General features: G+C 45.0%; 1 protein-coding gene across 3 annotated transcripts in view; it reads right to left on the bottom strand.

Moving 5' to 3' along the window:
- LOC119977973 (E3 ubiquitin-protein ligase MGRN1-like) overlaps positions 1-27,746 on the bottom strand; it is a 240,884-nt gene that overhangs the window by 64,069 nt on the left and 149,069 nt on the right. For all 3 annotated transcript variants that reach the window (XM_038819223.1, XM_038819221.1, XM_038819222.1), the window contains exon 8: positions 11,935-11,982. In XM_038819223.1, coding sequence (XP_038675151.1) covers positions 11,935-11,982 — 48 coding nt within the window. The remainder of the gene's footprint in view (positions 1-11,934; positions 11,983-27,746) is intronic.

Below are 27,746 nucleotides of genomic sequence, written 5' to 3'. Positions count from 1 at the left end.
TAATTTGGCTGTTCTAATCGCAGATGCTACCTGGACTGTTGAGTGTTACCTGCACTTTTTGTTTTGTGGAAAATTTCTACAAAAATGTAAAATATTAGCATAACTACCAGAGTTAGGTTATTTTCCCACTCGACAAAAGTTTGGATATTGATTGCAATATGATTATAAGCAATATATGTCAATATAATTTAAAAGAGGGGGCCTCATTCATGATAAATGGCAAACATGTTTAGTGATGGCACAAGTGGCATTTGCTTTTTCGGAATTATCATGCGCATTTACAGGTTTTAACAGCAGATGGCAGAATCACACCAGGTTTCATTCAGCCTCTCAAAACCAGAAGAGTCTCAATATGTACAAAGTTAATGCTGGTGCCCTGGTGCTGGGACAATCAAAATTTTCAAGGCTGGGGATCACATAATCCCTACAGTGCAAAAGGAGGCCATTCAGCCCATCAAATCTGCACCAACCCTCTGAAACAGCACCCTACCTAGGCCCAAACCCCCATCTGGGGCCAATTTAGCATGGCCAATCCACCTATCCTGCATATCTTTGGACTGTGGAAGAAAATCAGAGGACCCAGAGGAAACCAACGAAGACACGGTGAGAAAGTGCAAATGGATAGATTATTGTTAGGTGATGGTGTTAAAGAACATGGGAACAACAGTAAGTAAATGGAGCGGAGATAAAGATCATGCTGATCAAGTTGAATGGTTATACAAGCCATATAATCCGTACAGTGCAGGAGGAGACCATTCAGCCCAATGAGTCTGCACCAACCCTGCTAAAAGAGCACCCCATCAGGCCTATTCCCCTGCCCAATCCCTGCAACTCCAACTAACCCGCACATCTTTGGACACAAAGGGACAATTTAGCATGGCTAATCCACCTAAACTGCACACCTTTGGACTGTGGGTGGAAACCAGAGTACCTGGAAGAAATCCAGGCAGACACAGGGAGAATGTGCAAACTCTACACAGTCACCCAAGGCCGGAATTGAACCTTATCTCCTGTTCCTACCTTCCATGATTAAAGAAGGGTTTAGGATGGCCGAATAATATCCCATCAGTTTTAAAAACAAATATGAGTGAGACTTTTGAGTTTTATTGAACCAGTACAATTTAACTTTGTACAAGTGCAAGCATGGCGAGAAAGAGAAGAGTATCCTGAAACACTAACTTCTCCAACCATTTGTGCTTTAAATTGGGGCCTTGCAAGTTTATAACTTCAAAGCAAACTAGTTTCTGTAAGCTATCAATGGTTACCAAAAATGCATTAGGGCGGTACGGTAGCACAGTGGTTAGCACAGTTGATTCATGGCTCCAGGGCCCCAGGTTCAATTTCTGGCTTGGGCATTACCTGTGCGGAGTCTGCACATTCTCCCTGTGTCTGCGTGGGTTTCCTCCGGGTACGCCGGTTTCCTCCCACAAGTCCCGAAAGACATGCTGTAAGGTAATTTGGGCATTCTGAATTCTCCCTTTGTGTCCCAGAACAGGCGCCGGAGTGTGGCGACTAGGGACTTTTCACAGTAGCTTCATCACAGTGTTAATGGAAGCCTACTTGCGACAATAAAGTTTATTATTATTAAATTAGGGCATAATCAAAACATAATGAAAATGTTAAAATTAAACTGTTCAAATTGTTTCATTTTTATTTAACACTACGGTTTAGGTATTTATTTTGTAGCCTGCATTAGATATTATCGTATTGATATTACTTTTCTACCATTGTAGATTTATTAAAGTTAGTACTAGTTCAGAATTACAGTTCATTTATTGAAGAACCAATGTGCCGGTTGAGAATGCAATCAATCAAGCAAACTGCATTCACCACTTTGAGAGATAAAATAAACTCAGTTTGGAGTTTATTTTCATTACTTATGTTCCTAAATTGCGGATTCATCACCATCACTCTTCTCTGCTCTCTCCAATAGATATCAGGCACGCAGATAGATATAAATGGGTGTGATAGAACATAGAACAGTACAGCACAGAACAGGCCCTTCGGCCCTCAATGTTGTGCCGAGCCATGATCACCCTACTCAAACCCACGTATCCACCCTATACCCGTAACCCAACAACCTCCCCCTTAACCCTACTTTTATTAGGACACTACGGACAATTTAGCATGGCCAATCCACCTAACCCGCACATCTTGGACTGTGGGAGGAAACCGGAGCACCCGGAGGAAACCCACGCACACAGGGGGGAGGACGTGCAGACTCTACACAGACAGTGACCCAGCCGGGAATCGAACCTGGGACCCTGGAGCTGTGAAGCATTTATGCTAACCACCATGCTACCCTGCTGCCCCATGATATAATTGGGATTACGAAGACATGGCTGCAGGATGAACAGTATTCAGTATTTAGGAAGGACAGGCATAAAAGAAAAGGTGATGATGTGGCACTGCTGTTAAAGAGGAAATTAACACAATAGTGAGAAGGGATATTAGCTCTGACAATGTGGAATCCGTATGGGTAGAGTTGAGAAATACCAAGGGACAAAAAACATGAGTGGATGTCATATATAGACCTCCAAACTGCACCGGTGAGGTTGGGAATGGCATTAAACAAGAAATTAGCGATGCATGTAAGAAGGGAATATCGGTGATCATGGGTGATTTTAATCTTCACATAGATTGGGCAAATCAAATTAGCCACAATGCCGTAGAGGAGGAATTCCTGGGGTGTATACGAGATGGTTTCTTGACCAATATGTGGAGGAACCAACTAGAGAGCAGTCCATCTTAGACTGGATACTGTGTAATGAGAAGGGTATCATTGCCAATCTGGCTGTACGAGACCCCTTGGGGATGAGTAACTATAACATGATAGAATTTTTTATCAAGATGGAGAGCGAAGTAGTTGATTCGGAGACTCGGGTGCTGAATCTTAATAAAGGGAACTATGAGGATATGAGGCATGAGTTGACCTTGATAGATTGCGGAGAGTTACTTAAAAGGATAATAAGAAGTCTTACAACACCAGGTTAAAGTCCAACAGGTTTGATTCAAACACGAGCTTTCGGAGCGCGGCTCCTTCCTCGGGTGAATGGCGAGGTATGTTCCAGAAACATTTATATAGACAAAGTCAGAGATGCTGGACAATGCTTGGAATGCAGGCATTTGCAGGTGATCAAATCATTACAGATGCAGGGAGAGGGATAATCACAGGTTGAAGAGGTGTAAATTCTCTCAAGCCTGAACAGTTGGTAGGATTTTGCAAGTCCAGTGCCTGATGGTGGGGGGGTGGATGTAATGCGACATGAATCCAAGATCCCTGTTGAGGCCACAACTCATGCGTGCGGAACTTAGCTATAAGTTTTTTGCTCGGCAATTCTGCGTTGTCGCGTGTCTGAAAACGCTTACCGGAGATCAGAGGCTGAATGCCCTTGACTGCTGAAGTGTTCCCCGACTGGAAGGGAACATTCCTGCCTGGTGATTGTTGCACGATGCCTGTTCATTCGTTGTCGCAGTGTCTGCATGGTCTCGCCAATGTACCACACTTCGGGACATCCTTTCCTGCAGCGTAAGAGGTAGACTACATTGGTTGAGTCGCACGAGTATGTGCTGCGTACCTGGTGGGTGGTATTACCACGTGTAATGGTGTCGATGATCTGGCATGTCTTGCAGAGATTGCCCTGGCAGGGTTGTGTGGTGTCGTGGTCGCTGTTCTGAAGGCTGTGTAATTGTTGCTAACAATGGTTTGTTTGAGGTTGCGCGGTTGTTGAAGGCCAGTAATGGGGGTGTGGGGATGACCTTGGCAAGATGTTAATCTTCATTGATGTCGTGTTGGAGGCTGCGAAGAAGATGTCGTAGTTTCTCCGCTCCGGGAAGTACTGGACGACGAAGGGTACTGTCGGTTGTGTCCTGTGTTTGTCTTCTGAGGAGGTCGGTTGCGATTTTTGCTGTGGCGCGTTGGAACTGTCGATCGATGAGTCGAGCGCCATATCCCGTTCGTACGAGGCACCTTTCAGCGTTTGCAGATGTCTGTTACGCTCCACTTCGTCTGCGCAGATCCTGTGTATAGGGAGGGCTTGTCCATAGGGGATGGCTTCTTTTAATGTGTTTAGGGTTGGAAGCTGGGGAAGTGGAGCATCGTTGAGATTATCCGTGGGCTTGCGGTAAAGCGAAGTGCTGAGGTGACCATCCTTGATGGAGTGTGAGTGTATCCAAGAACTGCAAACGATTTTGGAGAGTAGTCCATGGTGAGCCTGATGGTGGGATGGAACTTATTGATGTCATTGTGTAGTCGTTCAGGTGATTCTTCGCCGTGGATCCAAAGGAAAAAATGTCATCGATGTATCTGGTGTATAACGTCGGTGAAGGTCCTGCTGCGGTGAGGAGGTCTGTTCAAACTCGTGCATGAAGATGTTGGCATATTGAGGTGCGAATCTGGTCCCCACGGCTGTTCCGTGCATCTGGATGACAAACTTGTTGTCGAAGGTGAAGACGTTGTGATCCAGAATGAAGCGGATGAGTTGCAGAATTGCGTCTGGGGATTGGCAGTTGTCGGTGTTGAGTACTGAGGCTGTTGCAGCAATGCCGTCGTCATGGGGTATGTTGGTGTAGAGTGCCGAGACGTCCATTGTGGCGAGGAATGTTCCTGGTTCAACTGGTCCATGAGTGCTGAGTTGTTGCAGGAAGTCCGTCGTGTCGCGTCAAAAGCTTGGCGTACCTTGTACGATGGTTTTTTAAGACCGAGGGATAACCTCACGATGCTCCATTTCTCCAGCTTCTACCCTAAACACATTAAAGAAGCCATCCCCTATGGACAAGCCCTCCATATACATAGGATCTGCTCAGACGAGGAGGAGCGTAACAGATATCTACAGACGCTGAAAGATGCCCTCGTACGATTGGGATATGGCGCTCGACTCATCAATCGACAGTTCCAACACTCCACAGCAAAAAACCGCACCGACCTCCTCAGAAGACAAACACAGGACACAACCGACAGAGTACCCTTCGTCATCCAGTACTTTCCCGGAGTGAGAAACTACGACATCTTCTTCGCAGCCTGCAGCACGTCATCGATGAAGATGAACATTTGCCAAGGTCATCCCCACACCCACACTACTTGCCTTCAAACAACTGCACAACCTCAAACAAACTATTGCTTCAGCAAACTACCCAGCCTTCAGAACAGCGACCACAACACCACACAACCCTGCCATGGCAATCTCTGCAAGACGTGCAGATCATTGACACGGATACCACCATTACACGCGAGAACACCACCCACCAGGTACTCAGTACATACTCGTGCGACTTGGCCTACGTTGTCTACCTCATACGCTGCAGGAAAGGATGTCCCAAAGCGTGGTACATTGGCGAGACCATGCAGACACTGCGACAACGAATGAACGGACATCGCGCGACAATCGGCAGGCAGGAATGTTCCCTTGCAGTCGGGGAACACTTCAGCAGTCAAGGGCATTCAGCCTCTGATCTCCGGGTAAGCGTTCTCCAAAGCGGCTTTCAGGACGCGCGACAACACAGAATCGCTGAGCAGAAACTTATAGCCATGTTCCGCACACATGAGTTCGGCCTCAACCGGGACCTGGGATTCATGTCGCATTACATTCATCCCCCACCATCTGACCTGGGCTTGCGAAATCTTACCAACTGTCCTGGCTTGAGACAATTCACACCTCTTTAACCTGGGGTTACCCCTATCTCTGGATCTGTAAAGATTCAATTACCTGCAAATGCTCGCTTTCTAAGCATTGTCTGGCATCTTTGAATTTGTCTATATATATGTTTCTGGAACAACCCTCTTCATTCACCTGAGGAAGCTAGTGTTTGAAACAAACATGCTGGACTTTAACCTGGTGTTGTAAGACTTCTTACTGTGCCCACCCCAGTCCAACGCGGGCATCTCAACATCAAAGTAAAAGAAAGTAAAAAATATGCGAGTAGAAGGAGAACTCCTTCACTCTCGGCTGCCCAAATCTCCATGGGTTCACTCTCGGCTGCCCAAATCTCCATGGGTTCACTCTCGGCTGCCCAAATCTCCATGGGTCCCCCCCCCCCCCCATTTGCTCCATAAACCCCTTTAGCTCCTTTGCCATTGCTGGCGCCCTGCCTGGCCTCGAGCGGTCTAGCCCTGGGTCAATGACTGCGTTAAAGTGCCCCCCACCCATGACCAACTTGTGCGAATCCAGGTCCTGGATCTTCCCCAGCATCCTTTGATGAACACCACATCAACCCAATTTGGCGCTTACACATTCACGAGTACCACCGACAGCCCCTCCAGCTTCCCACTAACCATAATCTAACGGCATCCCACATCCGCAACTATTCTTCCCGCCTCGAATGACACTCGCTTGTTAATCAGAATCGAGACCCCTCTCGTCTCAAGAGTCCAGCCCTGAGTGAAAGGCATGTCCGACCCGTCCCTTCCTTAATCTAATCTAATCAGTTACTCTAAGGTGCGCCTCCTGTAACATTGCCACGTCTGCCTTCAGTCCCCTCAAATGCGCGAATTCACGTGCCCTGTGAACCGGCCCATTTAACCCTCTTACGTTCCATTTGATCAGATTTTATTAGCACCCACCTACACCCCCCCCCCCCCAATCAGCCATCACCTTTCTTGGGCCAGTCTCCAGCCTGCACCCCACACATCCGCAGGCCCCCCCCCAGGCAGCCCCAACCCTTTTGTCCATCAGCAAAAGTCCCTCCCCCACCAGCAGAACATTGCTCCCCCCCCCCCGTAACGGCACTATGCAAACCACCCCCCTTCAACAAGCATAACATCTGCTCACCCCCCACTGCGCTTCCGTGAGCTAGCCCGCCCAGCTAGCTTGGTGACCCCCATCCATGTCACCAGACATTTTCCCACCTATTGTTCCCTCCCTTCCTCCCCCTCGGTCACACACATGCAAAAGAAAAAGAATCCCAACACAAATGCCCGAAAGAAACACAAAAGAAATCAAACAGAAGATCCAACATCTAACATTTACACCTCCATCCCCCATCAGTGAAATGCAAACTTTAACTCACACAGCTCTGCAGCAGGCCCCAAGCCAATACAGAAGGCATTACAAATAATGTCCAAAAAGCAAGAAACTTTTTAACATGAGCGCTGCAGCAAAGTTCAAAGACCTCAGTCCGCCACCAGCCCTTTCCTTCTAGCAAAGTCCATCGCTTCTTCGGGCGACTCAAAGTCAAAATGTTGCTCCTCATACATGACTCAAAGACAGACAGGATACAGCAGTCCGAACTTAACCTTTTTCTTGGAAAGGGTCGACTTTATCTGGTTGAACCCTGCTCTTCTCCTGGCCACATCCACACTCAGATCCTGGTGTATACACAGGATGCTGTTTTCCCACTTACAGCTCCGTGTCTGCCTGGCCCACCGTAAAATACACTCCTTGTCCAGGTATCTGTGGAATCTCACCACCATTGCTCTCAGGGGGTACCCCACACGCGGCATCCTCATGAGCGCTCTGTGAGCCCTGTCCACCTCCAAGGGTCGGGACAACGTCCCATTCCCCAGTAACTTCTTGAACATGCCCGCTATGTATGCCCCAGCGTCCGCTCCTTCGGACCCTTCCGGGAGACCAATGATTCTCAAGTTCTGCCGGCGGGACCTATTCTCTCGGTCCTGCACCTTCTCCAGAAGCCTTTTCTGCTGGTCTCTCAGCATCCCCCACCTCCAATTCCACTGCTGTTTGATGTTCCTCCTGCTCAGTCAGTACCTTCTCCACTTTCTGGATCGCCTGGTCTTGAGCAGCCAGTCTCAGTTCCAGCCGCGCAATCGATTCCTTAATCGGGTCCAAACATTCCTGTTTCTGCTTGGCGAAGCCCTCCTGTATGAACTGCATCAGCTGCTCTGTCGACCGCTGGGTGGTCAAGCCAGGACTCCGGTCGTCCACCATGTTTTCTCCCGCTGCAGCCTCAGCCCAAGCCTTCTCGGTTTGCTTATTTCTTCATTTGCGAGCACTTCTGGTCCGCCTCTCCATGCACTGATGTAGGATTCCTCTTCCTAATTGCCTCCACCATCAATTTACCAAATCAAGTCCGACAGAAAATCAGGGAAAAAGGTTCAAAGGTCCAACCCGAGCGGGAGCCACCAAATGTGTGACCTACTCCTTCATAGCTGCCACCGGAAATCCAGATGACGTGTATTCTGAACACTAAAACATTCTCAAATTCATGCACAAATTTGGGCGGCACGGTGGCTAACACTGGTGCCTCACAGCGCAAAGGACCCGGGTTCAATTCTGGCATTGGGTGACTATCTTTGTGAGTTTATATGTTCTCCCAGTGTCTGCCTGGGTTTCCTCCTGTAGTCCAAAAATTTGCAGCTTAGGAGGATTGGCCATGCGAAAATAGCCCTCAAGTGTCCAAAAGGTTAAGTGGTGTTACTGGGCTATGGGATAGGGTGGCGGCGTGGGCATAGGTAGGGCGCTCTTTCAGAGGCTCCGTGCAGGCTTGATATGCAGAATGGCCTCCTTCTGCACTGTCGGGATTATATGGCACAGTGATGTGAAAGACCCATGGATTGAATTATTTGGAACTACAAAGCAACAGAGGTTTGGGATTTGCCATTCCCATAGTGGAGGAGCCTGTTATGTCAGCAGGCTAGGTGGCTAGCGTGCAGGTCAGGTTATGCTGACGGCATGGGGTTTGATCTTCATTCCAGCTGAGGCATACTTCGGCCTGCCTCTGTGCCCTACTCATAGTAAAAAATCACAGCATTTCACTGTGGTTTGGCGAATAAACGTCCCCAAACATAATGAAGATCATGGTAACCTTTGATATTGCCAAGATCCCCAACTTTGCAAACTGGAACTTGAAATTTCCTGTCTAGTTGTACATTTTTATTAGTTCTTAGTACACATCGGGTATTCAAAACGCACAGTATGGTCTTCAGTAGCCAATGGTTGTGAAGTGTGTTACAGAGAGAATATTGTGTGACAGAGACAATGTCCCACAAAAGCACTGAAAAAAAAGTTTGTGGGACCCAAGATGTGGTCCGCCAATAACACATTCAGCATTCCTCTGACCAGAGGAAGTCTGTTGACGTTAAAGAAACTAAAGACAATAGAAGCTTAGAAATTTAGTCTCAATGTACTATTTTGTTCCCTACTACCAGCGCCGGCCCTAGGGTTGCTGGCGCCCCGGGCAAGCTGAACTTCGGCGCCCTTGGGGGGGCGGGGGGGGGGGGGGGGGGGCGGACCTGAGGGGGGGGGGCGGACCCGAGGGGGGGGGGCGGGCCTGGGGGGGCGGGGCCAGGCCGGGGGGGGGGGGGCGGACCCGAGGGGGGGGGGGGGCAAGACCGAGCGGGGAGGGCGGACCGAGCGGGGAGGGCTGCCCTGGGGGAGGGCGGCCACCGCGCATGCGCTGGTTGGCACCTGCCCAACTGCGCATGCGCGGGACCCGAGTCTCTGGCGCCCCCTAGCACATGGCGCCCCGGGCGACTGCCCGAGTTGCTGGTGCCTTGAGCCGGCCCTGCCTACTACAAGTCTCCCACAGGTGGCAGACACCAATAATAATATTACCCAACTGGCACTGTGAATAATACTCCCAACTGCTGCAATGGAATTTGTCATCAGTTCCACAGCCAGAAACAATATTTTAAAGAAGTGTTGTCTGAGCAATTGAATAAAAAAGACTTATTAATGGAATCCAAAGATGAGCAGGTTAGATGGATTGGCAATGCTGTGTCCAAAAAATGTGCGTTACCTGGTTAGGGCAGGACAGTGGGCTGAGGTAGGATGCTCTTTCGGAAGGTCGGTGCAGACTCAATGGGCCGAATGGCCTTCTGCACTTTGGGATTCTATGGATTCTCCACTGCTTTCTTAAATTTGAATCTCCATATAATTGCTTTATCCAGTATTTTTTCCCCTGAATTATGCCAAAAGGACAATTTGGACTGACAGCCTCTCCACATTCATAGAACATAGAACATAGAACAGTACAGCACAGAACAGGCCCTTCGGCCCTCAATGTTGTGCCGAGCCATGATCACCCTACTCAAACCCACGTATCCACCCTATACCCGTAACCCAACAACCCCCCCTTAACCTTACTTTTTGTAGGACACTACGGGCAATTTAGCATGGCCAATCCACCTAACCCGCACATCTTTGGACTGTGGGAGGAAACCGGAGCACCCGGAGGAAACCCACGCACACAGGGGGAGGACGTGCAGACTCCACACAGACAGTGACCCAGCCGGGAATCGAACCTGGGACCCTGGAGCTGTGAAGCATTTATTCTAACCACCATGCTACCCTGCTGCCCTCATCGCTATAGTTTTCATGCTACCACTACCATTAAATTTAACTGTTTGATAATTTGCTTTATTTTATTCTAGTAATTAAAAATATTTTAAAAGTCGCATTATTCAATGGCTATTTTCTTGTATCATTTGTAATAAATTCACAATTAATTAATTCTTGATCTACTATTTTTAGTCAAACAAGTATAACTTTTATTAGCAGTCACTAAGCTTAGGAAAAATTGCAATTATTTCCATCTGCATTTAGATTTCTAGAAAGGAGAATTGGGTAAATTACAGGTAATTTCATAATACAACTTCTTTCCTATTCTTCACACACCTCATGGTGCTGACTAATTAACACCAATGGTTGAGGAATTTTGAAATCTGAACCCAAATCACAATCCAAACTGTGATATCCGATGCATGTGCTAACAGTGCTTCATACAGGTGCCTTTTCAGTGTTTTTCCAAATTATGCTTTGAAACTGGGCTTACAATGGAATATGGCTCGGAGTGTGAAAAACAGTACGAGCTTGATTTTCAATCTGGGGTGGGAACCCCCCCCATCGCTTTCTGCGTCCAACTGGCATGATTCATTAATGAAATGGAAAGCCATGCATTGGGCCAGAGGTGAGCTGTCATGGGCACTGCACACAGGCAGGAACCAGTTCTCCACTGCAGCAACATTGGCAGGGTTTGCCAATGGACTTGCAGAATGGAGGCAGGCAGGATGGGAAGAGGCAGGAAATCAGATGGCCAGCAGCAACACCGTGCAAGCAAATGGTTAATCAGAAGATACTTGCTCTGCTCTGTCTGAATCACCTAATTTTTGTATTAACAGTCGCTTGGTAGTAGACAACTTGAATATTGCTGAAAAGAGAGGCATGTTGCCCAAGTTTTTATTTTGCAATCATCAGGACAAATGCAGAAATGCCAAATTTCAAATAATCACAACAATTTATACTCCAGGAGAAAAGTGTAGTGATTGGCTGAAAAGTTGGCTCTGATTGGCTGAGGTGCTGCCATAGAGAAAGCAATCGGGATATAAAGACACCCCAGGCTCTACTCCGGAGTAAAGGACAGAATCTATTTTAGTTAGAATTAAGAAACAGGAGAGGTACCAATTCACTACTGAGTCTATTCAATAAGTTACCACTACTGTGAAAGAAAGAGTAAATTTCCAGGGAAGTTACAGAGAGGTGCAAAAACTATAGATTAGTGATAATGGATGACATAACCTACCCTAATATAGACCAATAGTAACAGTGTAAAGTTTAGGAAGAGGTGAAGAGTTTCTGAATTATATTCAGGAGTGTTTTCTTGTTCAGCATGTTTTGGCCCAGAAAATAAGGAAGCATTTAGGACTGAGATAAGGAAACATTTCTTCACTCATAGGGCAGTGAACTTGTGGGATTCACTACCCCAGAAGGCTGTGGAGGCTAAATCACTTCATGTATTAAAGAAAGAGATATATTTTTTTAAAGATGTTAATGGCATCAAGGGGCATGGGGAGAAAGCAGGAATAATGGCATTAAAATAGAGGATCAGTCATGACCATATGAATGGTGGAGCAAGCTCGAAGGGTCGAATGGCCTTATTCCTGCTCCTTGTTTCTATGTTAACTGCACTTAAATTAACTCAAATAGTTTAATAACCTTGCTCGTCACTATTCTGATACAATGATGTTTACAGGTTACTTACAATCTGCTTTTGCTTCAATGGCTTCACAGAAAAACTTCCATCGACATGCTGTAAAATAAATGAATAAAGTCATCAGCAAGCTAGGAAAGAAAACATATTAATGCCAGTTCTGAAAAATCTAGTGTATAAAATCATTTCGTACATATGATTAGTCATGTAGGACGATTCACAATATCAACAACGTAAACTTGTCTCTTCCCAGACAAGTCTGCAGACACATGTACACACTTAGCAAGAGAAATTACAGACAGCTAGATATAGAGCTGGAACTGAAGAATAGATATTTCATATAACACACCGAAGGGTTACATAAACTTCCTGATGTTGGTACTCTGGTTCAACCAAGAGTGCAGGGGAGCAGGCCAGGAGCGGCTACAGGCATCCCTAAAATTTGGGTGTCACCCGGTTGAAGCTACAATAATTATAACCTTTATTATTGTCACAAGTAGGCTTACATTAAAACTGCAATGACGTTACTGTGAAAATCCCATAGTCCCCACACTACGGCACCTGTTCGAGTACACTGAGGGAGAATTCAGAATATCCAATTCACCGAAAAAAACGTCTTTCGGGACTTGTGGGTGGAAACCGGAGCACCCGGAGGAAACCCATGCAACACGGGGAGGAACGTTGCAGACTCTGCACAGGACAGAATCGAACCTGGGGACTCTGGTGTTGGTGAAGCAACCACGCTAACCACTGTGCTACCGTGCCGTCCCAACACAGGACTACTCGCATGCCAAACAGCATAAGCAGTAAGTGATAAAGCTGAACATTTCATAACCAACAACCAGATCTAAGCTCTGTAATCCTTCACATCCAGACATGAATGGTAGCAGACAATTAAACAACTTACTGGAGGAGGCTCCACAATAATTCATCCTCAATGATGGGGACGTCCAGCACATCACTGCACAAAAATAAGGCTGAAACATTTGCAACCAAAGCCCGAGTGGATGACCCATCTTGGTCTCCTCCAGAGGTTTGCCAGTATCACAGATGCCAGACCTTCAGCTAATTGATTCGACTACATGTGATATCAATAAACGAACTGAAGCACTGGATACTGCAAAAGCTATGGGCCCTTGCATTATTCAGCAATAGTACTGAAGACCTGTGCTCCAGAATTTGTCATGTCACCCAGCCAAGCAGCTCCAGTACAGCTACAAACAATGGTATCTACCTGGCAATGTGGAAAACTGTCCAGAGGTGTGTCCTGTACACAAAAGCAAAACAAATCCAAATCGGCAAATTACCACTCCATCAATTTAATCTTAACCATTAATAAAGTACTGGAAGGAGTCATCTATAGTGCGATCAATTGGCACTTAGTCAGCAATAACCTCATGAATGCTCAGTTTGGGTTCCGCCAGGGTCACTCCACTCCTGACACCATTACAGCCTTGTTCATACAAGGGAGATAAGAGTTTAATTGTATTCATATAGAGACTAATTGAATGCATATAACCAATAAGCTAAATATTAAGACTAGCCCTGAATGTGGGAACGCAGTCATTTCTCACATAATGAATTAACCATCATATTCAAAACTGAGAAGTGTTCCTTGTGTAACCAACAAATCAATTTTTAGTGAGTTTCATTTCCGGCAAGCTATAAAAGATGGCAAAGTGTGAGAAATACCTGAATAGTAACTCAATGCTTATCCTAAGGCTGCACACACAAACACTAAGCTAGCTTTGATAGGCTCCAATCAATCTCAAGTATTGTCCAAAGTTTGATTAACAGGTTATCCACCAAGTAACATACATTCATTTGAAGAAACCGGGCGGTCCCAGCTAAAGATTAGAAGCCAATGAACGCAAAGGAGGGGTTAAACCATGGTTAAGAGTTCCCTTAAAAATAGGACCTCATGGGTTTTTTGTTCCTGAATTCTTGAATCATTCATCCGTTTTGTTTGCGTTTAGTGATTTATTTTGTGCTTATGCTTTGCAGTGTGCTTCCATGCTATCTGTCTTTTTTGATATTTATTTTCTAAGGTTTTATTCTTTTGTAATCACCAAATGGCTAGCGTCATATTCAAGTGTAATCGGCAAGCTGCCAGTTGTTTTATTCATTTTGTAATCGCCAAAAGGCCATTTCGTATACCAGTCAAGTGCCTTACAATAAAGTCATATTTTTGAATCTCACCAACCAGACTACCAATTCTTATTAGAAGAGAAAAATAAGAGTCCCATCAATGGACAAAAGAGCCTAATTCCAGAGGTGAGGTGAGAAGCTGCCCTGACATAAAGGCAGCATTTGATTGAGTATGGCATCAAGGAGCCCTAGCAAAATTGGAGTCAATGGAAATCAGGGGGGAAACTCCTTGCTGGTTGGAGTTATACTTGGCACAAAGGAAGATGATTGTGGTTGTTGGACGTCAATCAACACAGCTTCAGGGCATCACCACAGTACTCCTCAGGGTCGTGACCTTAGACCAATCATCTTCAGCTGCTTAATCAATTACCTTCCTTCAATCACCAGGTTATAAGTTGGCTAATCACAATTTTCAGCATACAGAAGCAGACCATGTCCAATGCAGCAATTTCTGGATAACATCCAGGCTGGCGGACAAGTGGAAAGTAACACACATGCCACAAAAGTGCCAGCCAAAAGCCATCTCCAATGACAGAGGATTTAACCATCACCCCTTGACATTCAATGGCATAATCAGAGCTGAACCCCACACTATCAATATCCTGGGGGTTATCATTGGCAAGAAATTGAACTGGACTAGCCATATAAATATGATGACTACAAGAGGAAGTCAGGGGTTGGGAATCCCGTGGTGAGTAACTAAACTTCCTGTCTCCCTAAAGCTTGTCCACAAGGCACGAGTCAGGAGTGCAATGGAATACTCTTCACTTGCCTGGATGAGTGCAGCAACATTCAAGAAGATGGGTAGCATCCAGGACAAAGCAGCCCTCTTAATTGGCACCCCATACACAAATATTTACTCCCTCCACTACTGATACAGAGTGGCAACAGTGAATACCATCTAGAGGAAGCTCTGCAGGAACTCACCAAGGATTCTGAGAGCACCTGCCAAACCCCAACCACTAGCATCGAGTAGGACAAGGGCAGCAGACACATGGGAACATCACCATTTAGAAGTTCCCCAAACAACTCACCATCCTGGCATGAAAATGTACCACTGATCCTTCACTGTGTCAAGCTCCTGGAATTCCCTCCCCAGAGGCATTGTGAGTCTACCTACACCATACGGATGCAACAGCTCATGGTGACGGTTTACCACCAGCTTCTCGAGGGCAATTATGGATGGGCAATAAAGGCTGGCCTAGCCAGCGATGCCCATATCCCTTGAATTAATACGAAAGCATACAAAAATATACAGATCCACCAACACACACATGCACTGACAAGGGCACTGCTCACTCCAGCCAGAGTTCAGCCATCCTTCACATATCGGCAGATGCGTCACAAATAAACGGCTCTCCATTGTCATGACTGTGCAGGCTCACTTTTAATAACTCTCAGCAAAGATTTATTCCAGTAAGAAGGAAGATTCCTGATGGCAAATGTTCATCCTGGAGTTCAGTTACTAATGGTGTACCGCAAGGATCTGTTTTGGGGCCACTGCTGTTTGTCATTTTTATAAATGATCTGGAAGAGGGTGTAGAAGGATGGGTTAGTAAATTTGCAGGTGACACAAAGATCGGTGGAGTTGTGGATAGTGCTAATGGATGTTATAGGTTAGAGGGACATAGATAAGCTGCAGAGCTGGGCTGAGAGGTGGCAGATGGGAGTTTAATGCAGAAAAGTGTGAGGTGGTTCACTTTGGAAGGAGTAACAGGAATGCAGAGTACTGGGCTAATGGCAAAATTCTTGGTAGTGTAGGTGAACAGAGAGATCTCGGCATCCAGGTACATAAATGCCTGAAAGTTGCCACCCAGGTTAATAGGGCTGTTACGAAGGCATATGGTGTGCTAGCCTTTATCAGTAGGGGGATTGAGTTTCGGAGCCACAAGGTCATGCTGCAGCTGTACATAACTCTGGTGCGGCCGCTCCTGGAGTACTGCGTGCAGTTCTGGTCACCACATTATAGGAAGGATGTGGAAGCTTTGGAAAGGGTTCAGAGGAGATTTACTAGGATGTTGCCTGGTGTGGAGGGAAGGTCTTACGAGGAAAGGCTCAGGGACTTGAGGTTGTTTTCGTTAGAGAGGAGAAGGCTGAGAGGTGACTTAATAGAGACATATAAGATAGTCAGAGGGTTTGATAGGGTGGACAGTGAGAGTCTTTTTCCTCGGATGGTGATGACCAACACGAGGGGACATAGCTTTAAATTGAGGGGTGGTAGATATAGGACAGATGTCAGAGGCAGTTTCTTTACTCAGAGAGTAGTAGGGGTGTGGAACGCCCTGCCTGCAACAGTAGTAGATTCGCCAACTTTAAGGGCATTTAAGTGGTCACTGGATAGACATATGGATGAAAATGGAATAGTGTAGGTCAGATAGGCTTCAGATGGTTTCACAGGTCGGCGGAACATCGAGGGCCGAAGGGCCCGTACTGCGCTGTAATGTTCTATGTTCTATCTGTGGCTGAAAGTAGGAAGTGAAGGATTGAAAGAAAAATTACATAAATCTAAGGCTAGTGGCAGTACAGGAGATTGGTCATATTTTAAGAACCAACAACGAATGACTAAAACAAAAAGAGGGTGAAAGATGAATGAAAAGTTAGCTGGCTAGTAATATAAAAGTTTTATAACCTTCCCGGATCCTATTGGCTGTGGACAAGAGGTTACCCATGCTACTTGAGGAATACGAGCTCCTCCAACAAGCGGGTGGCGGGGCAATCAATAAATAGAGCTGGCCAGTGTGGTACCGGATAGAGAGGGAACCAGTAGTGAACTGCTGATACTGTGTACATATTGTTGTAAATAAAGTTACTTTCTGTTTGACTCAACAAACTCGTTCTGGACTCTTCGTGGCCCTCACAAAAAAAATATTAAGAGTTCGATAAGTATTTAAATAGGAAAAGAGTAACTAAATAATAATAATCTTTATTAGTGTCAGAAGTAGGCTTACATTAACACTGCAATGAAGTACTGTGAAAATCCCCTAGTCGTCGCACTCCAGTGCCTGCTTGGGTACACTAGGGAGAATTCAGAATGTCCAATTCACCTAACAAGCGCATCTTTTGGGACATGTGGGAGGAAACTGGAGCGCCCAGAGGAAACCCACGCAGACACGGGGAGAACGTGCAGACTCCGCACAGCAAATGACCCATGCCTGGAATCGAACGCGGGTCCCTGGTGCTCTGAAGCAACAGTGCTAACCATTGTGCTACTGTGCCACCCATAAAACTAGTGAACAAAATCTAGATTGAGTTCTGCAGAGTCATATTGGATTCCAAACATTAATTTCACTCTTCTCAGATGCTGCCAGACTGGAGTCTTCCCAGCACTTACTGCTTGGGGCTTTTCACAGTAACTTCATTGAAGCCTAATTGTGACAATTAGTGGTTATTCTTAATATTTAATAACTAAAGCAAATGCTGGTCCTCCAGAGTGCCTGAGGAATTGATAATGGCAGAAGATTTGAACAGGCATTTTGTGTCTGCCTTCATTGTAGAACACTTAGAAAACTTCACTTGATCAAGGGGTAATGAGGAAGGAACTCAAAACAATTACCACAACTAAGGAAAGTGCTGGGATAACTATTAGACAGGAAGGCTGACAAATCCCCAGGACCAGATGTCCTGCATCCTAGGGTCTTAAAAGAAATGGCTGCAGGGATAGTAGATGCGTTGCTTATAATCTTCTAAAATTCCATAGATGTTGGAAGTGTCCCAGTGATTTGGAAAATAGCTAATAACACCTTTATTAAAGAAATGAGGCCATCACAAAAAAAATTAAGAGTTCGATAAGTATTTAAATAGGAATTTAAAGTAGGAAACTACAGGCCAGTTAGCCGAAGATCTGTTCACATGAAATTGTTGGAATCCATTCATTGCTAGAATCCATTATTAAGGAGGCTGTGGCTGGATACGCAGAAAATCAAAGTAATCAGACTGACACAACATAGCTTTGGGAAATGGAAATAATGTTCAAATAATTAATAAGAGTTTTTTGAGAAAGTAGAAGGTGGATAAAGGGGAACCAGTAGATGCAGTGAATGTAGATTTCCAAAATGCATTTGATAAGGTGCCACATCACAAAGCAAGAGCTCATGGTGCAGGTGGTAACATATTAGCATGAAAGGAGGATGGTTAACTCATAGGAAACAGAAAGTAGGGCCAAATGGGCCCTTTTCAGGTTGACAAGCTGCAACAGTGCAGTGTCACAGGGAACAGTGCTGCGCCTCAACTACTTACAAGCTATATCAGTGGGCAGCACGGTAGCATTGTGGATAGCACAATCGCTTCACAGCTCCAGGGTCCCAGGTTCGATTCCGGCTTGGGTCACTGTCTGTGTGGAGTCTGCACGTCCTCCCCCTGTGTGCGTGGGTTTCCTCCGGGTGCTCCGGTTTCCTCCCACAGTCCAAAGATGTGCGGGTTAGGTGGATTGGCCATGCTAAATTGCCCGTAGTGTCCTAATAAAAGTAAGGTTAAGGGGGGGGGGGGTTGTTGGGTTATGGGTATAGGGTGGATACGTGGGTTTGAGTAGGGTGATCATGGCTCGGCACAACATTGAGGGCCGAAGGGCCTGTTCTGTGCTGTACTGTTCTATGTTCTATCTATGTTCTATGTAAATTCTATATGATCTATATATCAATGACTTAGATGAAAGGCTCAAATGTATGGTAGCTAAATTTGGCAATGGCACTAAGATAGTTGGAAAGTGAGTTGTCAAGAGGATGTAGAGAATTTGCAAAGATAAAAAGACAGATTACATGAGTGGGTATAAATTCGGCAGATGGATTATAATCTGAGAAAAAGCAAACTTGTCTACTTTGGCAGGTAGAAAAGCAGTATACCATTTGAATGATGAGAGATTGCAGAACTTAGTGGTGCAGAGAGATCTGGGTGGCCTGATACACAAAACACAAGCAGTTAGTGTGCAGGTACAGCAAATGATTAGGAAGACAAATGGAATGTTGGCATTTGTTGCAAGGGGAACGGAACATACAAATAGAAAAGTTTACTGCTGTATATGACATTGGTGAGGCCAATGGGAACGTGCACAGAGTTTTGGTCTCCTAGGGCCTTTTCACAGTAACTTCATTTGAAGTCTACTTGTGACAATAAGTGATTTTCATTTATTTGGAAAAAAATAATTGCATGAGAAACAGTTGAGAGAAGATTCACTCGACTCAAGGGCTTATTTTATGAGGAAAGATTGAACAGATTAGGTCTGTACCCATTGGAGTTTAGAAGAATAAGAGGTGATCTGATTTAAACATATTAGATCCTGAGGGGACTTGGTTGGGTGGATACCGGGGGTATGTTCCCAGTTGTGAGAAGATGAGAACTCGGAGACTCAGTTTAAGAATAAGAGGACCAGGGCAGCACGGTTGCTTCACAGCGCCAGGGTTCCAGGTTCGATTCCCGGTTTGGATCACTGTCAGTGCGGAGGCAGAACATTCTCCCCGTGCCTGCGTAGGTTTGTTCCGGGTGCTCCGGTTTCCTCCTACAGTCCAAAGATGTGTAGGTTAGGTGGACTGGCCATGCTAAATTGCCCTTAGTGTCCAAAAAAAAGGTTAGGTGGGGTTACAGGGATAGGGTGGAAGTGTGGGGCTTAACTGGGGTGCTCTTTACAAGGACCGGTGCAGACTCGATGGGCCAAATGGCTTCCTTCTGCACTGTAAATTCTATGTTCTAATTCTATGACTCAGTTAAAAGATGAAGATGAGGAAAATTTTATTCTCTCCGAGGATTGTTAGAATGTGGAATTCTCTTGTGAATTTATTCAAGGCAGAGATAGATTATTGATAAATAAGGGAATCAAGTGTTATAGAAAGTGGAGTTGGGATCACAATCAGATCAGCCATGGTCTTATTGAATTGGGGGGAGGGGGGTTACGGAAAGAGATCAGGCTCAAAGGGCCAAATGGTGCACTGCTGCTCCCAAGTCCTATGTTTCTATATTCCATCTTGCTGACTTCTAACCTGCCCGCATTGGTATCGCTGGCCTCCATACCTGCCTTAGGCCTCTTTGAGAGGCAACTATCCTGATTTCAGCCAGTCCCTGCCACAAAAATAGTGTGGAGAGTTATGCTGAACAGGAGGCAAGATCACAACGTTGGGAACTCTCCCAGCTCACAAGTCCCGCCTCAAAGGGGAAAATTAAGCCCATGGAGTTGGGAGCAATGTAATAGAATGGACAGAGGATTGGCCAATGGACAGGAAAAAAAGGGTCAGAATTAGCTGGGCATTTTACAAGTTGGCAGGCTGTAACCCACGTGGCGCGGCAAGGATTCAGTAATAAGGAAACAAAGAAACAGAGAGTAATGTATTCAAGTGGGCAGCACGGTAGTTAGCATAAATGCTTCACAGTTCAAGGGTCCCAGGTTCGGTTCCCGGCTGGGTCACTGTCTGTGCGGAGTCTGCACGTCCTCCCCGTGTGCGCGTGGGTTTCCTCCGGGTGCTCCGGTTTCCTCCCACAGTCCAAAGATGTGCGGGTTAAGTGGATTGGCCATGCTAAATTGCCCGTAGTGTCCTAAAAAAGTAAGGTTAAGGGGGGGGGGGTTGTTGGGTTACGGGTATAGGGTGGATACGTGGGTTTGAGTAGGGTGATCATTGCTCGGCATAACATCGAGGGCCGAAGGGCCTGTTCTGTGCTGTATTGTTCTATGTTCTAAGTTTGCTATTGATACAAAGCTAGGTGGAAATGGAAGCTGTGGAGAGGACATGAAGTAGTTACAAGGAAATCAAGTTGGCAGACGATTCATGTGTGGAAGTGTGAGAGGTTATTAACTTTGGTCATAAGAATAGAAAGCAGACTAAGGGGTGAAACTTGTAAATATTGACATTCGTGGGCATAGGTGGAGTCGTACAAGGTTCACAACGTTTGCACAGGTACAGCAAGATGTACCTCTTTGCGGAGGTGGTGGTGTAGTGGTATTGTCACTGGACCAGCAATCGAGAGGCCAGTGTGAATGTTATGGGGACCGGGGTTCGGATCCCACTACTGCAGGTGGTGAAATTTGAATCCAATCAAAATCTGGAATTTAGAAGTCTAATGATTTGATTTTTTAAAATAAATTTAGGAGTACCAATTCATTTTTTCCAATTAAGGGGCAATTTGAATCCAATCAAAATCTGGAATTTAGAAGTCTAATGATTTGATTTTTAAAAATAAATTTAGGAGTACCAATTCATTTTTTCCAATTAAGGGGCAATTAAGTGTGGCCAATCCACCTAGCCTGCACATCTTTGGGTTGTGGGGGCGAAACCCACGCAGGCACGGGGAGAATGTGCAAACTCAACATGGACAGTGACCCAGAGCCGGGATCGAACCTGGGACCTCGGCGCCGTGAGGCTACAGGGCAAACCCACTGCGCCACCATGCTGCCCTTAGAAGTCTAATGATGACCATAAAACCATTGTCGATTGTTGCAAAAACCCATCTGGTTCACTAATGCCCTTTAAGAGAATGAAATCTGCCATTCTACCGAGTCTGGCGTACATGTGACTTCAGATCCTCAGGAACATGGTAGCTTCTGAAATGATCTAGCCAGCCACTTAATTCAAGAGCAATGAGGGATGGACAATAAATGGTGACCCAGACAAGGGAAACCACATACCATGACTGAATTTTTAAAAAGCAACTAAGGCGGCAAATGGCATGTTAGTCTTTATTGCAATGGGGTTGAAGCTCAAGCATAAAGAAATCTTGCTACAATTGTACAGAGCTTTGGCGAGACCACAGCAAATACCATACTTAAGAGTTGATACAGCAAGCAAGCGTTCACTAGATTAGTTCCTGGGATAAGAGGGTGGATGATTAGAATCTGCGTAAATTGGGCCTACATTCTCTGGACTTTAGAAGAATGAGACGCGATTTCACTGAAACATGTGGGTTTGACAGGGTAGACACAGAGGTAGATTCCATTGGCTTGGGTATTGGAAACACATGGGCACAGTCCCAGAGGAGGAGTCAGTCACTTCGGACTAAAGTGAGGGGAAATTTCTGCACTCAAGGGTCGTGAATCTTCAATATTCTCTACCTCAGAGGCCCATGATGTTCCATTGTTGTGCATATTTAAGACTTGATCCCTCAGGTACTAGAGGCGTATGGGTAGCAGGCAGGAAAGTGGCTTCACTTTGAAGCAAAAACATTTACATGTTACAGCGAAGTCCTATTTCGTCATGATCATATAGAAGGGCAGAGCAGACTCAATGCGAGGCTTGGTCTATTCCTAATGCATAAAGATGTCAGAGCTGCTGCAATTATTGGCAAATTAATTATCCAACTAAAAGGTTGAGTAGAGAATCTGGTTCACAAAGCATCAACTGGAGTAGTGCAAGATATTCTCCAGGTGATATCCTGGAGTGGTGGGAGGTGATCCATTCTCCATTGGTTTTCTTTTACCTCTGAGAAATTGACCGTCCTTCACGCAATCAAAAAGAAAGCCAAACTGATTACGTGGCAAATCATGGGACAAGTTTGCATCCTACTACGATTATTCTTTAATCACTTACTTTAATAATTTTGTTCTTTAATTATTGTGCTGCACAGTACTTCACCACAGGCCACGTTGATTTGGCAGCTTGGTCATCAGTTGTTGCGCAAGTTCTCATTCTGCTTTTAGCTTTATTTGTATGGTGTATTGAATTTCGTGCAACCTTTCATTTATCAGTACTGACATATCTCTTCCTTTATCAGTACTGATATGCTTCCTGCCTCTGACTAATCACTAAGCAAACTGTAGGTTATTACAGTCAAAATATTTCACCGCCCCATCACCTTTGTTTCAGAATAATTCTATTTCAAGAAACTTCTGGAGACAGCTATATTTTTATCATCCAGAGAATTATGGCAGAGTAGCACATGAAACACTGCACACAAAGCAGTCACTATACAGCAACAAAGAACAATTCATACTCTCAAGCTGGTTGCTTTATAGGCATGATTCAAAGGGTTAAGACCCAGGCCACACAGTTCCAAGCAAAACACTTTACTAACCAGATGTTGCATGCAATCTTTGAAGCAAAAACATTTACATTTTAAAGTGAAGGTCTATTCAACATTGCTGTAAACTAAACTCTATTTTTATAGACAGTCAAACAATTACATGCGTATGATTTTGTTTGGGGTGAAGAGTGGAGTGGGGAGAGGGAGAAAGGGGAGCAATTTGCTAATTAAGCATCAAAACGTAACAAATTAGTGACTGCCCATGTAAACAATCCACATTCCAATGAAAAGAAATTGATATGGGATAAATTAAAATTATCAGTACTGAGATATCACCCTCAACTTGTTTCTGCAGTATTTCAATACTTGAATGCATTTTATTGTTTTAGAAGCCCATAAATATCGTACTATCAAGCTACAAGGCAATTTCATTTGTGTTTCATGTTGATTTCCAACCACCTCTCTTAAAAGTCAAACAGCAGTTCCTATATACAAACCTAGACCCCTGTAATCAATATTTCCATCTTCAGCGATTACAAGTACATGAAACCTGCATGCAACAAGAGTCTGTAATAGGCCAATTATCCTTAAGAGCTGCAGATTCAGGCAGAAAAATGAATAGCAAATTTAGTCTGTTTTATACAAATCTTATCCGCACACACCCCCCTAGCAGATCCTAAATCTTAAGTTACTGTTTGTGCTGTGGGGGAAAAAACACAGCTTTTCGAAGAATTTTGATTTGTTTCAAATTCCTGCTTAGAATTGTTTTCGTATTGAAATCAACAATATTAACCTTTTGGAGTAGAATTTCCAGGTCAACAATACAATCCCAGATGATTCTGTTCGTCTACATTGATTAAACAACAATCTATCCATTTCTTCCACATGAAAGAAAACCAATCCCTTCATAGCAGAAACAAGCCTTTTTAGTAAATGAAACCAAAAACTTACTACAGCAGGAAACAAAAAGCTGAAAACATGCTCGTTTGTAATCAACTGTGGTAGGTCATTCATTTGTGCCATGAAGGACTGACAATCAGAATTGACACCCATACTAGTAATGAGAGTAAGCAGCTGTTGGCACACTGAGTGAGCATGTATACAACAACTTGCATTTGGATAGTGCCTCTAATGTTGTAAAACATCAAAAGAGATTTTACAGGGGTGTTATGAAACAAAATCAGACACTGAGGTACATAACAGGGATTAGGACAGGTTGCTTACTCAAAAAGCTGGGTTTGAAGGAGAAAGCTAGAAGGAGAAGGTAGAGGTGCAGAGAGCTTTCGGTAGGAAGAAGGAAGTTAAATAGCTTGTAGGATCATTAGTTTTATTCATAAAAACAGAGTGCAAAAGCAAGGAAGGCAAACTAAACCTTTATAAACACTTGGCACCGCACTTTAAGAAAGATGTCAACGTTTTAGGGAGCAGAGAAAATTTACTAGAATTCTACTAGGGATGAAAGATTTCAGTTACATGAAGAGACTAGAAAAACTATGGGTATATCCCTTAAAAATGATAATATATTCTGTAGTGCTATCCACATTCATTATATTACACACATTAATATGGCATTTGCTGGATTCAACTATTCCAGTTGTCATGTCTGGGAAATGCATGCCATATTCATAACATTTAAAACATTAACTACATTTAAGGGTGGACTCTTCTGGAGCTGACTTGATTTTTTAAAATGGATGATTGGTTGTAAATCAGGGGTGGGCAAACTACGGCCCGCGGGCCGCATGCGGCCCGCCAAAGGTATTTCTGCGGCCCACCAAGTCATTAAAAAAAAAAAACATTTTTTTTTTAAAGGTTAATGGGTGGGGGGGGGGGGGGCTGTTGGGTTACTTACTGGCATAGGGTGGATACGTTGACTTGAGTAGGGTGATCTGTGCTGTACTGTTCTATGTTCTATATGAGGCGCCCAGAATCATAACCGGGTGAAGTAATTATTTTACTTAATATACTATGCGGCCCTTTGTGAATTGTGAATTTCTGAATGCAGCCCTTGCACGGAAAAGTTTGCCCACCCCTGTTGTAAATGAAGGCTGCCGAGGGTCACCTGACTCTTGATCCGTGCATTCAAAACCTGCTGCACTGTATCAAATGGACACATTCCAAACTAGCGGTGTCACTACCAATATCATGAACCCAACCATGGGTCTTTTTGAAACCAAAATAGTAATAGTCTTAATGTCGAGGTCGTGGCTAATTTACTTAAGCCAACACCATATTTGCAAGGAAGCGGTGAGAAATCCAAGAGTACAGCTGCCTTGTTGGCCTCGCTAATTAAAATGTAAGTGCTATCTGCCTAAAGACACAACTGCAGAAACAGCAGTAGCAGAAAGGCAGCAACCCATGCCCGAACAGCTGAAGATTTCAACATCATAAAGTCCCCAAGCCCTTTTCTTTTCACATCCCCAAAGCAGCAACATACCTCCAAGTAACAAGGCTACAAGCAATTACCTCCACGATCTGCAGAAAGTCAATGTCTTTGAGAGAAATTTGCAATGACTCTTGTAGGTGACTTCAGCGAAAGAATCCACCTAACCATACATCAGGATTGAATCAGTGAACTTTGTGCACGAGCAGTGGGAGAGAACACATCTTTAGTTCTGGAGTTCAGGAAGTTGAGGGTAGTGCAGTACTGAGGAAGGTACCAAGGTCACAAGAGTGGACCTGCAGGCATGAAGGTGGTTTGAAGTGTGTCTACTTCAATGTGAGGAGCATCAGGAAAAGGTTGGTGAGTTTGAAGCATGGATTGGTACCTGGGACTACGATGCTGTGGCCATTACAGAGATGTGGACAGAACAGTGACAGGACTGGTTGTTGGAGGTTCCGGGATTTAGATATTTCAGTAAGATTAGGGAAGTTGGTAAAAGAGGTGGAGGAGTAACATTGTTAATCAAGGATAGTATAATGGCTACAGAAAGGCAGTTTGAGGAGGATCTGTCTACTGAGGTAGTGCGGGCTGAAGTTAGAAATAGGAAAGGAGCGGTCACTTTGTTAGGAGTTTTCTATAGGCTCCCAAACAGTAACAGAGATGTGGAGGAAAAGATTGCAATGCAGATTTTGGATAGGTGTGGTAGTCACAGGGTAGTTGTCATGGGTGACTTTAACTTTCCAAGTATTGATTGGAATCACTATAATTTGAATAGTTTGGATGGGGCTGTTTTTATCCAGTGTGTGCAAGAGGGTTTCCTCACACAATATGTGGATAGACCGACAAGAGGCGAGGCCACATTGGATTTGGTGCTGGGTAATGAACCGGGCCATTTGGTTGTGGGAGAGCACTTTGGAGATAGTGACCACAATTTGATAACTTTCACTATAGCAATGGAGAGGGATAGGAACATACGGCAGGGCAAGGTTTATAACTGGGGGAAGGGTAATTATGATGCGATTAGGCAAGAACTGGGGAGCATAAGATGGAATCAGGAACTGTCAGGGATAGGCACAATTGAGCTTGTTCAAGGAGCAAGTCCTTGATATGTATGCCCTTGTCAGGCAGGGAGGAAATGGTCGTGTGAGTGAACCATGGTTTACAAAAGAGGTTGAATGTCTTGTCAAGAGGAAGAAGGGGGCTGATGTCAGGATGAGAAAACAAGGTTCAGTGAGGATACTTGAGGGATACAAGATAGCTAGGAAGGAGCTCAAGAAAGGGCTCAGGAGAGCTAGGAGGAGGCATGAGAAGTCTTTATCGAGTAGGATCAAGGAAAACCCCAAGGCTAAAGGTGAAGTTAGGGCCGGTCAAGGACAGTAGTGGGAACGTGTGCATGGAGTCTGAAGATATAGGAGAGGCTCTAAATGAATGCTTTTCTTCACTGTTCACAAAGGAGAGGGGCCATGTTGTTGAGCAGGATAGTGTAATACAGGCTGGTAGGCTGGAGGAGGTAGATATTCGGAAGGAAGATGTGTTAGAAATTTTGAAAAGCCCTCGGATAGATAAATCCCCTGGGCCTGATGGGATATATCCTAGGATTCTTTGGGAGGCGAGGGATGAGATTGCAGAGCCTTTGGCTTTGATCTTTAGCTCCTCACTGTCTACAGGAATAGTGCCAGAAAACTGGAGAGAGGTGAATGTTGTCCCATTGTTCAAGAAAGGGAATAGGTATAATCCTGGGAATTATAGACCGGTTAGTCTCACTTCGGTCATAGGTAAATTATTGGAAAGGGTCCTGAGAGATAGGATTTATGATCATTTAGAAAGATACAGCTTAATCCAGGAGAGTCAGCACGGATTTGTGAGGGGTAAGCCTTGCCTCACAAGTTTGATTGTATTCTTTGAGGAGGTAACTAAGTACATAGATGAAGGTACAGCAGTTGATGTCGTATTGTAGCCACCTGGCGTGGCCACTTCCCGATTCCAAAATGGATGCCCGCAAAGAATACAGGGAAATTGGCCAGCCACAGGAAAACAAGCAGGTGCAAGGTTTCCTGTGTATTAAGACTTGCAGAACCCAGACAGAACCGAAACCAATAGCCATCTACATACTAATGAGCAATCCCCAGGAACAATTAGAAACATTGAATCAATCGGGACCAAGACAGACTCCCCGGCGCCAGTGAGAGCTAGGACAAAGGCAGGCCAACGGACACATAGGGCCCTCCCAACGATCAGGGAACACCTCCGGTATTGGAGGAAAGCGATAAAAACGATTGGGACATGGTCCAATCGATTGGGACCAAGTCCGGAACCCGCCCACAAGGGCGCAAAACCCTTGGGGACTATAAAGTAGAGTCCCCAAGTTCAGTTCACTCTCTTGGCAGGATCTCTT

Source organism: Scyliorhinus canicula, chromosome 15 (genome assembly GCF_902713615.1).
Source record: "Scyliorhinus canicula chromosome 15, sScyCan1.1, whole genome shotgun sequence".
Taxonomy (NCBI): domain Eukaryota; kingdom Metazoa; phylum Chordata; class Chondrichthyes; order Carcharhiniformes; family Scyliorhinidae; genus Scyliorhinus; species Scyliorhinus canicula.
The sequence above is the reverse complement of the archived record's forward strand: the minus strand, read 5'-3'. Positions and strand labels throughout refer to the sequence as shown.